Source organism: Bison bison, unplaced genomic scaffold (assembly GCF_000754665.1).
Source record: "Bison bison bison isolate TAMUID 2011002044 unplaced genomic scaffold, Bison_UMD1.0 scf7180017864236, whole genome shotgun sequence".
Lineage (NCBI taxonomy): Eukaryota > Metazoa > Chordata > Mammalia > Artiodactyla > Bovidae > Bison > Bison bison.
In genome coordinates, this window is record NW_011494808.1 from 7,678,335 (window position 1) to 7,694,308 (window position 15,974).

General features: G+C 44.0%; 1 protein-coding gene across 1 annotated transcript in view; it reads left to right on the top strand.

Moving 5' to 3' along the window:
* Positions 1–167: 167 nt before the first annotated feature.
* The window catches only part of NKIRAS1 (NFKB inhibitor interacting Ras-like 1), a 24,432-nt gene continuing 8,625 nt past the window's right edge, over positions 168–15,974 (top strand). Inside the window, exons 1-3 of the mRNA XM_010846454.1 lie at positions 168–239; positions 8,312–8,422; positions 14,087–14,328. Coding sequence (XP_010844756.1) covers positions 8,329–8,422; positions 14,087–14,328 — 336 coding nt within the window. The 5' untranslated portion in view covers positions 168–239; positions 8,312–8,328. The remainder of the gene's footprint in view (positions 240–8,311; positions 8,423–14,086; positions 14,329–15,974) is intronic.

Here is a 15,974-nt window from a genome sequence, read left to right on the forward strand (position 1 = left end):
GCACTCCGCCTCCCCTCCCCCCCCCACGACAGCGAGCCTCCTTCCGTTGGAAAGCGGCTGTGGCGCAGGGCCTCACGGGATATGTAGTTCCGGCAGCGAGCCCGGGTGGGCGGAGTTCGGCCAGGATTGGGCGCGACCTGCCTCAGGGTCCCGCCCCCTGCTGCTCGGGACGCGCGCCTCAGAGCCGGCGGCGACGGTCCGCGGCGAGGTTCGGGCAGCCGAGCATCTGCGGCTGAGAGGCAGGTTGGGGGCGGGGCTCCCGGGGCCGCGGCGCTCTCGGGCGGGTTTGCTGGGGGCTGCGGGCGCCCCCTCTCCCTGGACGGACACGCGCACAGGCCGGGGGTCCTGCCGGGTGGGCCGCTGGAGGCGCGGGGGCTTCGCGGCGGCGGCTTCGCCCCTCCCGGAGCAGTTGGCGTCGCAGACCCCGCTCTGAGGGGTTTCCTCCAGATGGGGTTGCGGGGGCGCGGGGCGCGGACGGGGCTCGCCCGGGTGGCGCTTTTCCTGCGTGCAGGTTTGGCCCTGGGTTTGCTCCGTCAGAACCACGGGTTTGGTTTTTTTTTTTTTAACCTATTTATATGCCACAATCTGGTCGGCAGGTGCGAGCGTTTTCGGGGGTGGGGGGAAGCCGAGAAAATGCAGACATTTTGTGTTGCGTTCTTCATTGACAGTTTATATACTGGCTTTTTTTTTTTTTTTTTTTGCACCTCCAGAATATTTTCATTTTAGAGAAATGAAGTGGTTAAACTCTTTTACACATTCTAAGTTGAAATGGGGCGAAGGTGTAGGAGACTCCTTTGTCGTCTAAATTAACGGGTTTGGTTGGTCTCCAGCCCCGTTCCCGATCTTGCTTGTTTTCTTGCCTAGTTGCAGTGGTACCCTTGTAAAAGTCCTGACAGGGGCTTTGATTTATGAAGTGCCTCGTGTGCGCCCAGCTGCTGGGAAGGTGGCTGGGGTCGTGGCAAAGACTCTAGCTTCTTGAAATAGGGCAATCAACATACATATATTGTATTCTGTGGTAAGTGCTAAGGACAGATGTTGACGGGAGCGAAGCGGTAGGGAGTATTGGGATGGGGGTAGAAATTTCGGCCGGAATCTTCAGGGTGACATTTGAGGAAAGACTTGAGCCCCGGGCCCTATCTCGGTCAGAGGGAACAGTGCCAAAGCTGGCGAGTGCCTGCGTTAATAGAACAGCTGTGTGGCTGGAATCGAGCCACAGAGGAAACTAGCAAGCGACATCAAAGAGGTGGAGCTCCTTATGAGGACTGTGGGTTTGCAGACTTTCTGAGATTGGAAACCGCTGGAAGCGTTTGAGCAGAAGGGTGACTTCATGTGACCTACATTTTAAAAAGGATCGTTTGGGGGGATTCTCTGGCTCTGCAGTGCTTTCAATGCTATGGCCCGGGTTCAGTCCCTGACTGGGGGGAATTATTAGAAGATCCCACAAGCAAGCGCAGCCAAAAAAAAGATCATTTGAGGCTAAAAGGAAGAAGGGGAAAAGTGGCCAGTTAGGAAGTTGTATTCATTTTTCTATTGTTGCTGAAACAAATTACAGCAGCTTCACAGACTTAAAACGGTACCCATTTGTTGTCTTACAGGTCTGTAGGTCAGAAATCTCACTAGGCTAAAATCGGGTTGTCTCTTGGGCTGTGTTTTCTCTTAGAGGCTCTAGGGGAGAATCCATTTCCTTTCTTTTCCAGCTTCTAAAGGCCACTTGCATTCCTTGGCTCCTCACTTCTTCATTGGCAAAACCAGCATTGTAGCATCTTCAAATCTCTGTCTCTCTCTTTCTGACCCTCTTGTCCCTCCTTGTAAAGACACTTGTGATGACGTTGGGTCCACTCAGATAATCCGGGGTGAACTCCCCCTCTCAGGTTCTTAATGTAGTCACAGCCTCAGAAGTCTTGTAACCTAGAAGTCCAGGTAAAGAACACTCACGGACTTGGGGAATATGACACGGGCATCTTTGAGAGACCACGTGAGAGAAGATGGTGCCTTCAGCTACTTCATTAGTGATGGAGGCTCTAACTGGTCCAGCCATGGATGTGTTCCAAAGGTTTACTGATCAGATGTGGGGTATGAGAAACATTAGTCAAGAACTATGGCAACCCACTCCAGTACTCTCGCCTGGAGAATCCCATGGACGGAGGAGCTTGGTGGGTTACAGTCCACAGGTCACAAAGAGTCGGACACGACTGAGCGACTTCACTTTCACTATTGATTGCAAAGTTGGAATCATCATTTGGAAAGAGGATTCTGGCAATGTGATTAATCACCGCTAATTTCTTAATTAGGTTTTGCAGTTTTGTTTCTTAATTTGCAGTGTCTCGTAGTAATTTTGCAAGATTTGGATTGGTGTTTTCAATTGATTTTGAAATTTCTGAGGGCAGTGATCATTTCTGGTTTTGCACTCTGCTTTATCCCTAATGCTTGTCATTATGGTGTTAAGTGTTAGTGGCTCAGTCGTGTCCAACTCTTTGCAATCCCATGGACTGTAGCCCGCCAGGTTCCTCTGTCCATGGAATTTTCCAGACAAGAATACTGGAGTGGGTTGCCATTCCCTTCTCCAAAGGATCTTCCCAATCCAGGAATTATGGTAATCCCTCAGTAAATATTTACTGAATGAGTAGAAGAATGGTAAGCTGGAATGTGCTTATTGTATTTAGTATGTGTAATGTTGTTTGCAAAACTCTTAAATATATATTTATGTAAGTAAAATTATTCATATATGGGTAAGTGGAAGTACTACACAATCCATTATGTTTACATAAACCAATGCGCAGGAGTAGAAATTTTCCTCCTGCTATGCTTACATGATAAGATCCCTAACATCTCTTTATGAAGTCAGCAGTGTTGCAGTGTTAATATTTTTCTGGTTACATAAAAAAGTTGTATTTTACTTTAAAACTGGAATGATTTCCTTAGAACAGCGGTACTGACAATTTGGGGTTGTCAGCTGTCTCCGATGGCTCTTCAAAGAGAATACTGACAGGGCTCAGTGTTTTCAATAGGATGGATTAGATCACATTTTTATTCTCTAGCCATGTTATTGAAGCCTGGAAGGCAAACCAATATGTATTTAAGACTATCGGACTTTGTCTGTTAAGCACATTTTCTTAGTCATTTATTAATCCATCAGAGTATTAGGGGTGCATAGATCCCAGATTGAATTTTATTGTCCAGCTCTTAGGGTAGGGACCGTACAAGCATCTTTAGCTACCGCTTTTGGTGTTAACCTTGTGTTAACATGGTTTCTGGGTAAGTAGTTTCCGCGCTCGTAGCTTCAGTGTTAGAAGGAGCCTTGGAGGTCAGCTGTCTACTCTGGAGCCTTTCAGACTTTTCAAAACCGGGTTTTAGTAAGCGGCTGGGCCACCCTGTCTCTTCCTGTGACTCCCGGCCCATTTAGATCGTTGAAGATGACCTCCTTTTATATTTGGAGGGAAATGGTGCATATTTATTATGTTTGGGAATTATGAAATATTATAATGCTTAGAGAACTAAGCTTTTAGTAATTTTTGTTTGTAAATATGAGTATATATAAATAAGTGTGAGAACAGGTTCCTTGTATGTCATGAGAGTCCCTGCCATCATCATGCATAGAAAATGGGGTGTTTTTGTGTGTATTTAATGTTATTCATTCAGAATCTTACCTTAGATGTTAATTTTTTTGAAGGATTCATACTTTTAAGAAATGAATTTTATAGAGGCATGGTTGACGTACAATATTATATGAGTTTCAGGTGTACAACAGTGATTTGCAGTTTTAAATTATATTCCATTTATAATTATTAGAAAATATTGGCTATATTTCCTATGCTGTACAATGTAGCCTTATAACTTATTTATTTTACACACAATAGTTTGTACCTCAGAATTCATGTTTTTTTATTTGATGATAAAGCAGGTCACTGATCTTCAGGTTTATGTAGTATTATTGTTTTCCACGTGAAGATAGCTAAGAACCTGGACTGTTTCAGGTATGTTTTAAGTAATCACACTCTCATCTTTGTTTTCTTTTTGGTGTAAGATATTTACCATGGTCTGTTCTGTTCTCTTTCTTTCCTTCTCTCCTTCCTAAAAAACCTTAAAATCCTTATCTAGTGTCTGAATTACCTCTTTTTCAGTTCCTTTTGCTGTTTGCCCTTGATGAAGTTTCCTCTGAGGTATTGAAATAACTCCTGCAATTTCTTATACACAAATACAAAATAATGCATATTTTTAACATACTTTATCTGGCAGTCACAAGTGATTAAAGTACAATTGTAGTATACCACTTTTAAAGCAGATAATTAAGACTACTTCCAAAGAGTCTCAGGAGTATTTGATTTCTGGATTTCTCAGGAGTCTGTCGATTTCAGCATTTTCTCAGTTTTCTACAGTCCCTAGCACTCATACCCCCCTCCCTTTCACAGAGTCTGTTGCTGTTAATCACTGGGCTTTTTTTTCTTCTAAAACAGCGGCTTCCCTCAACTGCAGTATGTACCTGCCCTTTTACAGCACTTGAATTGTGTGAAGGTTGGTATAGTCTGTGGCAATGGGGGACTTTTTGATTGGACAGTAGGGGAGAGGTGAGGACTGGTATTTACACATTCTGTGGGACTGTTTTGGAGGAAGGCAAGTAACAATAGAAAATAGTAGAAAAATCAGAATGTAGATTCCACCGGCAAACTTTTCTGACAACAGAAATAGTTTGTGCTGCCATCAATTTCTTGTTCTCTTCTCTCATAGGTGGCAACTTTCTTTAAATTTTAACTATTAATATTATTTTTTTAAATAATTCTCACTTGGCATGCAAATCCCATTTTAAAAAAATTTATTTGGCTGCACCAGCTCTTAGCTGCAGTATGTGGGATCTTTCGTTGTGGCATGCAGGTTCTAATTCCCTGACCAGGGATCAAACCCGGGGCACCCAGCATTGGGAGCATGGAGTCTTAGCCACTGGACCACCAGGGAAGTCCCAAATTTTAACTAATACTAAAAACCCTTTGAAAGAAAGATTCAGTAGTATAACTTACAGAAGACCACAATATGGAAAGAGGATAGAATCCTATGATAAAGGAAATGACATTAATCACAAATTCAGAAGTATCTGTAGAAAACTTTTAATATAGGCCATGGTCGCTGACATAGGTGTTACCATACCATAGATGATTAGTGTTACACCAAACCCTGCCCTTATAAAGACAGACTGAGAATTTTTCTGTTGCAAGTACTCTGAAACTGAAAAGAAAGTCCCCTAAGAGAAGTGGTTCTCCTTGAAGTAGGTGATAAATATTCTTGGGAAGATTTCTCAGAAAGATTGAGAGCATGCCACCTAAGAAATAATGGTTATATCACGTAAGTGATGATTATTTATCTACTGGTAAAATGTAGCATACCGCTCTGGAAATGAGTACTGTGTTATTACTGCACTATAATAATATTAGCTTTAAAATGTTCCACGTGGTTAGTGTTGTGGCTGATTTGGGTTATACATAGTTGTAGACTTTGACAATCTATGACAAAGGAAAGAATATATACAATGGAGGGAAAAAAAGTCTCTTCAGTAAGTGGTGCTGGGAAAACTGGACAGTTGCATATAATAGAGTGAAATTAAAACATTCCCTAACACAGTATACAGAAATAAACTCTAAACAGATTAAAGATGCAAGATTGAAAACTATAAAACTCTTATAAAACATAGAACACACATAGGCAGAACACTGACATAAATGTTAGCAATGTTTGTTTGAATCTGTTTCCTAAGGCAAAGGAAACAAACAAATGGAATCTGTTTAAACCTGAAAGATTCTGCTCAGTAAACAAAACCATTGACAAGATGAAAACAACGTACTGAATGGGAGAAAATATTTGCAAATAATATGACTGATAAGGGTTAATATCCAAAATATAACAATTCATTATCAAAAGACCCACACAATCCAATTTAAAAATGAGTGATGGATCTGAATAGACAGTTTTTCAAAGAAGACATACGGGTGGCCAACAGGCACATGAAAAGATGCTCAGCGTCATTCATCATCAGAGAAATGCAAATCAGAACCCCAGTGGGAGATCACCTCTCATCTGTCAGAATGGCTGTCATCGGGAGGTCTCCAAATAGCATGTGTTGGTGAGGAACTGGAGAAAAGAGGACCCTCCTACACTGCTGACGGGAGTGTAAATTGAGGCAGCCACTGTGGAGAACGACATGGCGGCGTCTCAGAGAACTAAAACAGAACTAGCATATGAGCCAGCATTGCCGCTCCTGGGTTCCCATCCTGAGAAAACAAAACCACGCGTTTGAAAAGACACACACCACAGTGTCCACTGCAGCGTTATTTACAACAGCCGAAACACAGAAGCAACCCAAGTGTTCATCCACAGGTGAGTGGATAAAGTCGACACAGTACACACACACAATGGAGTGTTACTCAGCCAGAAGAAAAGAATGGCGTTTTGCCATTTACAGCAACGTGGGTGGACCTGGAGGGTATAAGAGACAAGGACAAATACTGTATGTTACCACTTACAGGCGAAATTAAAAAAAACAGACGTGAGTATAACAGGAATGAACTCAGATCCAGACAACGAGCTAGTGGTTGCCATAGGGAGAAGGAGGAGGGGGCAACGCAGGAGGAGGGGTTAAGAGGAACAACTGTTACACAACTTACGTAAATATAATCTAAAAGGGTATACTGTACAGTACAGGGAATATAGCCAGTCGTTCATAATAACTTGATGGAGTATAATCCATAAAAATTTCGAGTCACTCTGCACACTTGACACTACTGTTGGAAACCCGTTCCGCACCTTGTGCGTGCTCGGTTGTGTCTGACTCTGCAGCCCTGTGGACTGTAGCCTGCCAGGCTCTTTGCGTGGAATTTCCCAGGCAAGAATACCACAGAGGGATCTTCCGGACTCAGGGGTTGAACCCTCACCTCTTGTGTTTCCTACATTGTCAGGTGGATTCTTTACCACGAGTGCCACTTGGGAAGGCCCAAGGAAATCGGCTATACCTCAGTTTAAAAAAATTAGACTTTGAGAAAGTAGAGAAGGCTGATGGAAAGTTCGTTTTCGCTTAGTGTTTTAGATCTTGGTTAAAAACAAGTGGTGTGCGACATGCACATACAGAATGATGTCCACGGGTCTCCCTTATCAGATGCTTATTTGAACACGTTTGTTGTTTTCTGCCTTGGAGTTGTGGCACCCTTTTTAAGTCAGAGTTGCCGCATGCTCCACACTTCTGATTTTGCTGTTATTTAGTCACTCAGTCATGTCCAACTCTTGTGACCCCATGGGCTCTATCCCTCTAGGTTTCTCTGTCCATGGGATTCCCAGGCAGGGATACCAGGGTAGGTTGCATTTCCTGCTCCAGGGGATCTTCCCAACCCAGGGATCGAACCCACGTCTCCTGCGGTGGCAGGTGGGTTCTTTACCACGGAGCCCCCGGGAAGCCCCTCCACACTTCTAGGTAAGGGAACTGGAGGACATGATGATTAAGGTTTGTGTTGGAAGGTGACAGAAGGCAATGTGGAATCTGAATTCTCTTGGCTGTTTTGTTGTAGTTAATGAGTCTTTTTTCCGTTTCTGCCTTGCCTTCTGGAAGATAAAAAAAACTTGAGGAAAATTCAATAAAATGTTTGTTACCTGATCTCTCTCTTCCTTGGATATGTGAGGAAGCAAAGAGGAATGAGTTTTCCTTTTCTTTCGGTTTAAAGTGCCTGAGCAATTTTTCTAGCATGAAGAACCATGCCTCAGAATTGTGACTAAGACAGCCCCAAATCCAGTGTCTTACTCTCCTAAGAAAAGACTAACGTTGGCATTGATGGTGTTAATGCTTCTTGTAAAAAATGACATCCATTCTCTATCCAAATTTTTAATGATGTCCATTCTCTATCCAAATTGTTATCTTCATGGCTCCTTAAAGTTTTACTTAAATGCTTGTTTCTCCAGGTAGACATTGATGAGCAGGCAGTCTTTCAAGGATTGGATTTATCTAGGATTCTGTTTGGATTGCTGTAGACTTAATTAATATTAAAATAGTCTTTAAGATGTCTCTATTCTTTTTGAAAACAAGCGTGTTTATATGTGTATTCTTGCATTTCTCTAGGTTACCTCTGCAGGGATATATACTGAACCATAGCACTGATTGCTCTAAGGGAGCATGTGGGAACCAGGGAATGGGGTTTGGAAGAATAAACTTTATTCTGTATTTCTTTTTTATACTTGAAATACCCAGTATCCCCCTGTGTACATATTACTAATTACATTTAAACATAGAAAAAGGAAAGGATTTTTTTTTTCTTTTAAAGATCTTCTCTTCTCTTCACAGCGATCTCTGAAGAGAAGATGGGGAAAGGCTGCAAGGTGGTGGTCTGTGGCTTGCTATCTGTGGGGAAGACAGCGATTTTGGAGCAGCTCCTTTATGGGAATCATACTATTGGTAAGATTTTTTTTCTCTAGTTTCTCTGTAGGCTCTGGGAACTGGTTGGGGTCTTTGGTTGGCCGCGCTGACCTAGAGATGGGTGAGGTATCGTCTAAAGGGACCAGGAAGGTTGTAGAAGTCGACAGAGACTGAAGGGGGATGTAGGGGCAAGGAGAAAATGTTTTTATATTGTCGACATTCAAGAGTGCTCGCACTTACTCTGTTAAAACAGGAGTTATAACAGGCAAGACAGTGTTGTCTGTGGTTTCCAGTAGAGTATTTACATCATGAATAGCAGTCTTGGAGTCACAGACTCACTGACTTCAGGATACACTGATCCCTCATTCTCATTTCATACACAACTTTCCAATACCGCTGAATGGGTTTTAAGAATGGAAGAGACAGCTGTTTGCTGCAATATGACCTACTTTTGTGAATTGGATTATCTCATTCATCTATCCATTCATTGAGTTAAAAATTGTTCTGTATTTCCTCTGTGATCCAGGCTATGATGAGGCCTCTCTGGCTTTAAGGAGGTCACAGACACAGCTGAAGGAAATGAGGCTTCTCTTAGGTAGAATCATGGATCTTTGAAGTGTTTGTCAGTGGCAAGAACCCTGGAGCACTTTTCTATCTTATTTTTATTGACCATTTTGATGCGGTCTGATTCTCTTCTACCTTCTTCCCAAAATAATATTTAACAACTCTGGTTAACTCCACATTCGGTTTTTATCATGATGTGCCTGTGTCAGAAATTCCGAAAACCTTTTGATTTCCCCAAAACCATCACTCCTGTCATAAATGCTGCATTAACGGTTCTGAATTTTTTACCCTCAGATTCTAATTTGTACAAAAAACAAATTATGCCCAAGGGGGAAAAAAGAATCCCTTTATCCTGTCAAAACCCCCACAGCTTTTGTTTATGTAGGCTGTGTCTTACGACATTTCTATTACATTAGAAATTAAAACTGAGGAAAATTTTAAATGTACTACTTAGAGTAAGAACAATAAATTTATTACATGCTAAGGGAACACATTTTTATGAAAAATAATTATATTTTCAAAAGCAATTTAGTGAGATGATTGTGGATTTACATTTCTGAAAATCGAATGTCCAGCTTAGTAGGAAGCGGCTAGATTATCGTAACCGATTGTGTCTGCATTCAGCCTGCTGTTGTGTGCTGTTTTAGTTGAGATACATGAATAACATCTGGCCTCACACAAGTATGTGGTTGAAAAAGATAGGAGTATCTTAATAGCTTTGCAGATAGTTCAGGATTTGCTTTGGTATTTCACTAAAACTCGGTCATTGATGGTTATGCAGTGTGAACCCCGAAACCACATCAGTGAGCTTGTATTACATTAAAATCACATTGATCTGTCTTGCACATCAAATGGGTTTTTTACCCAAGCATAGTTTTTTATCATGAATGGGTCATTTGGAAAATACTGGTTAACCTAGATAAGCAGATCTTCCGAATAACATTTGTTAATGTCATCACCAATGTCATTGCCATTGGGAGGCTATCAAGTTTATGCCAATGGATAGAATTCTCCTTTTTGCTTGAAAGCTCACAAATCTTATCATTAACCACATATATTGTCAGTTATTTTCCTTGAAACGATAGACTCCATTTATTCATCTTTGAGAAAATGTCTGTCAGATACCCAAAAACCCATGGTTTTTTATGTGTCATTTAAAAACAAAAAAGCCTGGTTCAGCTTGCAACTCGGACACAAGAACTTTTCCTCCAGTCACCATTATTCATTAAGTGAAATACTTAATGCAGTCTTCCCATTAATCACATAGAATATTGAAAAGATAAAGAAACATACTCAAAGATTGGGATTTAATAAATTTGGTAATTTTTCCTGCTTTCTCAAGGACATTCTTAAATGAAATTGATTTTTTCTTTTTAGAGTGCAATAGGAGGTGGTGAGGAATTCAGCCACTAACACAGTTGGTACCCCTGCCTGAATTTGTACTAAGCCAACTCTGGTTTTACCCACCGTTACTTTTGCATCACCAGCAAATGTCAACATAGTGCAAAAGGTGAATGCCTTAGTGTTGTTACGAAAGAAGTTTTGCCCATGTCGTTGTGTTTGGTTGCTCACTCGTGTCTGACCCTTGGCCCGTGTGGGTTCCCTGGAAGGAGGCCTCGGGGGATCTCTGGCAGACCACACTTTGAGCTGCTGGCACCTGTGGGTGTTCTCAGCTGAGCAGCGTCATGCACTGTCTTCTTTCTTCTTTTTCTGTTTATGGAGGCTAACATTTGCCCTGTTTATCATTTCTTTAGTTTGTTTACATCTTTCCCTAACTCTTATGCATGTCCTGATGTTTCTGTTTCCTTTGAGGTCTGCTGTGTCAGATAACCCCCCACCACACACACACACACACACGCACGCTCTTTGGTGAGACCTTCTGGGACCTGGCATCCTCTGGGCCTGTTGCACAGCTCTCACCACAGGACTTCCTTGGCTTCTTTCTTCTCTCTGGGTTTCAGTTCCCGTTTCTAGACCTGTTGTCATCTTTTGTTTACGCCCTTCTTCTGCTGGAGCACATCTTCCAGTCCTTTCTTTGGGTGAAGAATGTTTCACGATGAAATGGGGCCCTGGGCGATGACAGCCTCAGATGGCCCTCTGTGCCTGGGCACAGTTGCGACCCTGGGGCGTCCGAGTAAAGCTGTTTACTATTGTCCCTGTGACTCTCTGTGCTGGAGACAAGGCTTCGATCCCTGGGTTGGGACGATCCCCTGGAGAAGGAAATGGCAGCCCACTCCAGTACTCTGGCCTAGAGGATCCCATGGACAGAGGAGCCTGCCGGGCTACAGTCCATGGGGTCGCAGAGTCGCACATGACCGAGCGCATACACGCTGAGGTGGTTTTCCGAATCTAACGTCTTCCTGTGATCACATGCTGTCTTTTAAATGCTTTGGCCACACCGCATGGCGTGTGGGGTCTTAGTTCCTGACCAGGGATGGACCCCTCGCCCCTGCGTTGCACACGCCGAGTCTTAGGCCACGGGGCCTCCATGGAGGTCCCGGAGCTCTCATTTTGGATGCTGGATCTTCTGGCCTCACCCCTGGTGTTAGTTTCTCCTCTCCTGTTTTCTGTCTCGGTGTTTGGTTGTACTTTATGGGGATTTCCCTCATCTTTACGTTTTGGCCCTTATATTCAGTTTTTACTTCTTCGTATCCTGTTCTTATTTCATGAATGCACCATCTTATCTCTCTAAGTGTGGTATTCGGTAGTTTTTGGTTTGTTTTCTTCTCTTTGCACAGTCTCTTTCTTTCCAGGCGCTCTTTCCTGCTTTTTGGTCTCTTTCTCAGGAGTCTGGTAACCCTTGGTTGTCTGCTTAGTAATTAACAATGGCGAACTGAAAAGCTAATTTAAAGCTCTGAGCACGTGGGTAGGATTCGTGACTTTGCTTCATTATAAGGTGACTTGGGTGGGGCATTTGTTATTAATAGTTAACCCTAGAGGTTAGCATAGTTAGGGTTTTTAACTTTTTCGGTGGTCAGATTCCCCAGATCCCTCTGCCTAGAGGGTGCAGAGCTGGCCCCACAGTGTGGGAGCAGGCCACAGACTTGCCTGTTTTCACTCTGCCCTGTTTCCATCCCAGCAGCCTCTGTTTTGTGCTTTCCAGGAGTGCAGCTTAGTCTCCCGCTGGGATGGGGCAGCATGGAGGGGGAGAGGTGATCGGAGAGCTGGTGAGGAGTCTGACTTCACACGCTTTATAGGATGACAAAATCTCAGAAAGTCTAAGCCTAATGGGAGGAAGGGAACCAGACTGGCTTTTGGTGGATAAAACATCCAACATGACCAAAGTCTTGGTAGTTTTTGTTTTAAAATTTTTTTGTAATCGAAGCCCTGCCACGTTTGTGTCTTCATGGATTTCCTGTCACACTAGTCATTGAAATCAGAGTGTTCATCTTCTCATCTTAACCTCCTTGTCAGCAAACTGTTGTTGAATACTTGCCGTGTATACCAAATGGGTGTTTCTCTCAAGGAAGTTACGGACGAGTTGCAGAGACAGAACGCACCCAGATGGAGCAGAGTAAGATGCCCGTTTCAAGGCTCATCATTCCCGGGAGCAGGGGGTTGAAATCGGGGCACCAGGCGTGAGCTCACTCGCTCACTCATCCCGCTCAGATGATCTGAGGACTTTGTACATCCGTAAGTCAGTTTGTTGGTCCTCAGAACTAGAGAGAGATTAACCACAGTCCTGGCTCTCGAGGAGTTTACCCTCCAGTTTCAGAGGGGACAGATATGAAAAGATGGACGGGTGAAATGGTCTTACATGTGCAAGACACAGGAAGCACAGGATGGAGAATAGAGGATAATCCAAAGAAAACCTACAGAGCTGACATTTCAGCAGAGTCTGGAGAGGATGAGGGGTTGACCAGTTGTTTCTTGAGCTGTTGGCAGTGGTTCAGGAGAAGGGCGCAAGCCAGAGGAGTGGGAGCAGGCGGTGGATTGAGCAGAGCTCGTAGCAGCTGAGGGGCTGATTTGGGACCGTATTCACCCATACGTCCATCCATGTTCACCAGGCTTCCCTGGTGGCTCAGTCGGTAGAGTCTGCCTGCAATGCGGGTGACCTGGGTTTGATCCCTGGGTTGGGAAGATCCACTGGAGAAGGAAATGGCAACCCACTCCAGTATTCTTGCCTGGAAGATCCCATGGACAGAGGAGCCTGGTGGGCTACAGTCCACGGGGTCACAGAGAGAGTCGGACACGACTGAGCGACTAACTTTCACTTTCACCCATACTTGCTTCATTCAGAGAGAACACTCAGGACTGAGCAGATGGATGGCGATCACGGGACAAAGCGGGGAGGAGCGACAGGTGTGGGCGGGAGGGTAACAAGTCTTGTCGGTGTGAAGGACATGCAAGACGTCACACAAAAGTGCACAGTAGGTACCTGGGAATTAAGGCCTGGTGCTTAGACCCAGACTGGACATGTGCATTTTTGAGTCCTTTAAACAGACCCTGGAAATGGTGGACATTGTCCAGAGAAAAATCAAGATTACCCAAGTCCTGTCCTTGACTCTGATGAAGAAGAAAACAGGGCCACTTAGTTGTTGAAACTACTTTAAAAATCAGACATTAATTACCATTTTAGACATTAAGTTCTCTGACTCTTGTAAGTTACTTTTTAAAAATAATAGTAAATCTCATTGCCAAATTTTTATCTGTTATTCCTATATGGAGATATATATTTTATAGATATATATATCTTTTTATCTTTTATTCCTAAATATTCCTATATGGAAGAAAGAATCTTAACTACTTTTCAATTTAAATAAGTAAGTGGAAATAGGATTCTTGGGTATAGTAAATAAGGAACCTAGAAAGCCAACTTGTACACGATGACAAAATACTCAAAAATTGGTGGAGTTGTCCAAAAACGAATAGCTTTTTCAAAAAATGGAGACAAAGTTGACATAACATTATTCATTTCAGATGAATGACGTAATGCCTTGATACTGGTATATACAAAAGTAGTTTCTGGGGACTTGCTGGTGGTCCGGTGGTTGCGGCTCCGCCTTCTGGTGCAGGGGCTGCGAGTTCAGTCCCTGGCCGGGGAGCTGAGATCTTGCACGCCAGGCAGCCAAACAGCAGAGGCAGCGTGGTAACAGGTGCAGTAAAGGCTTAAAAGAGAATGACTGGCCTCTCGCCCAGGACTGGGGGACTGCGAGACGCTGGAGGACGTGTACATGGCGTCAGTGGAGACGGACCGAGGCGTCAAGGAGCAGCTGCACCTTTACGACACCCGAGGCCTGCAGGAAGGCGTGGAGCTGCCCAAGCACTACTTCTCATTTGCCGACGGCTTTGTTCTTGTGTACAGCGTGAACAACCTGGAATCCTTTCAAAGAGTGGAGCTTCTGAAGAAAGAAATTGATAAGTTCAAAGATAAAAAAGAGGTAAGTGGGTTGTTAAAAAAAAAAAAGCCAACTGTGAATTCTGTTTAAATTGTAGCATGGAATTCCGGGCAATTAAAATGTTTTAAAAGCATTCAGTTGTATTCATAATATCTGTAGTCGTCATGACTTTTTTTTCCTAGCCCAGGAAATACAGGACTGACTGGGTTCAACCAGGACCAGAGCTTGACTCTCTGCCTTTGCTTGTTTACATGTAAAGTTGAACTTTAATGACTCCATATCTCACATACATAGTTCATTTCATATCATTTGGGACCACTGTTTCCTAGGACTTTTTATTTTTTTATTGTCTTCTTGGATAAATAGGATTGTCTTCAGCCTTAAAAAGAAAAAAAAAAGGAAAGAAATGGAAAAAAATGAATAATTACTGGGTTCTATTGATGTACCACTTGAAAATAAGATTCTTACTACAGACTGTGAAGCCCTTGATGATCTGGCCCGTGTCTGTCCCTCTGTCCTGGTACCCCAGGGCCGCTCCAGGGGTCTGCTTTCTGCACACGTTGTCAGCAGGATGGTTCTGTTCCCTGGGCAGTCCTCCTCAGCCACTGGCTCCCCGCCTGGAGCTCTCTTGTTGCAGGCTTTTCTCCAGGTCAAGACCACCTTCTCAGTGCCTCGGGAACCGTGTCATGAACCTGTTAACATCACCGGATGGTCTTAACCTAATTCTCATATATTTTTTCATGTCAAACTTTTAATTTTGAGATGATTGTAGATTCACATGCAATTTTAAGAAACAGCAGAGATCCCTCACCAGTTTCCCCCAATGCTGGTAACACCCTCCAAAACTATTGTAGTCCCTGCTGGCTCAGTGGTCAAGAATCTGCCTGAAATGGCAGGAGACACAGGTTTGATCCCCGAGTCGGGAAGATCCCCTGAAGAAGGAAATGGTAACCCACTCCAGTATTCTCGTCTGGATAATTCCATGGACATCCTGGTGGGCTGCAAATAACGGGGTCACAGGGAGTCAGATACGACTTAGGGACTAAACGACAGCAGCAGCAGCGTAGATAACACAGCTGAGACACTGACGCTGATACAGCTGGGGGGCTTCCCAGCACTGCAGGGGGTCCCTCAGGAGAAGGAAACAGCAGCCCACTCCAGTGTTCTTGCCTAGAGAATCCCAGGGACAGAGGAGCCTGGTGGGCTGCCATCTGTGGGGTCACACAGAGTTGGACACGACTGACCCAACTTACCATGCATGCATGCATTGGAGAAGGGATGGCACCCCACTCCAGTACCCTTGCCTGGAAAGTCCCATGGTCAGAGGAGCCAGGTGGGCTGCAGTCCACGGGGTCGCTGAGGGTTGGACACGACTGAGCGACTTCACTTTCACTTTTCACTTTCATGCATTGGAGAAGCAAATGGCAACCCACTCCAGTGTTCTTGCCTGGAGAATCCCAGGGATGGGGGAGCCTGGTGGGCTGCCATCTATGGGGTCGCACAGTCGGAGATGGCGGAAGTGACCTAACAGCAGCAGCAGCTGGACCTCTTATGTCCACACGCATTCCCCACCCAGCCCTCCCTCCTTAGTCACTGACTCACCTGTGCTCCATTTCAGTAACCTTGTCATTTCAAGAACGCTGACATAGGTGGAGCTGTAGTTTGTAACAAACTGCTGTACGGCAGGA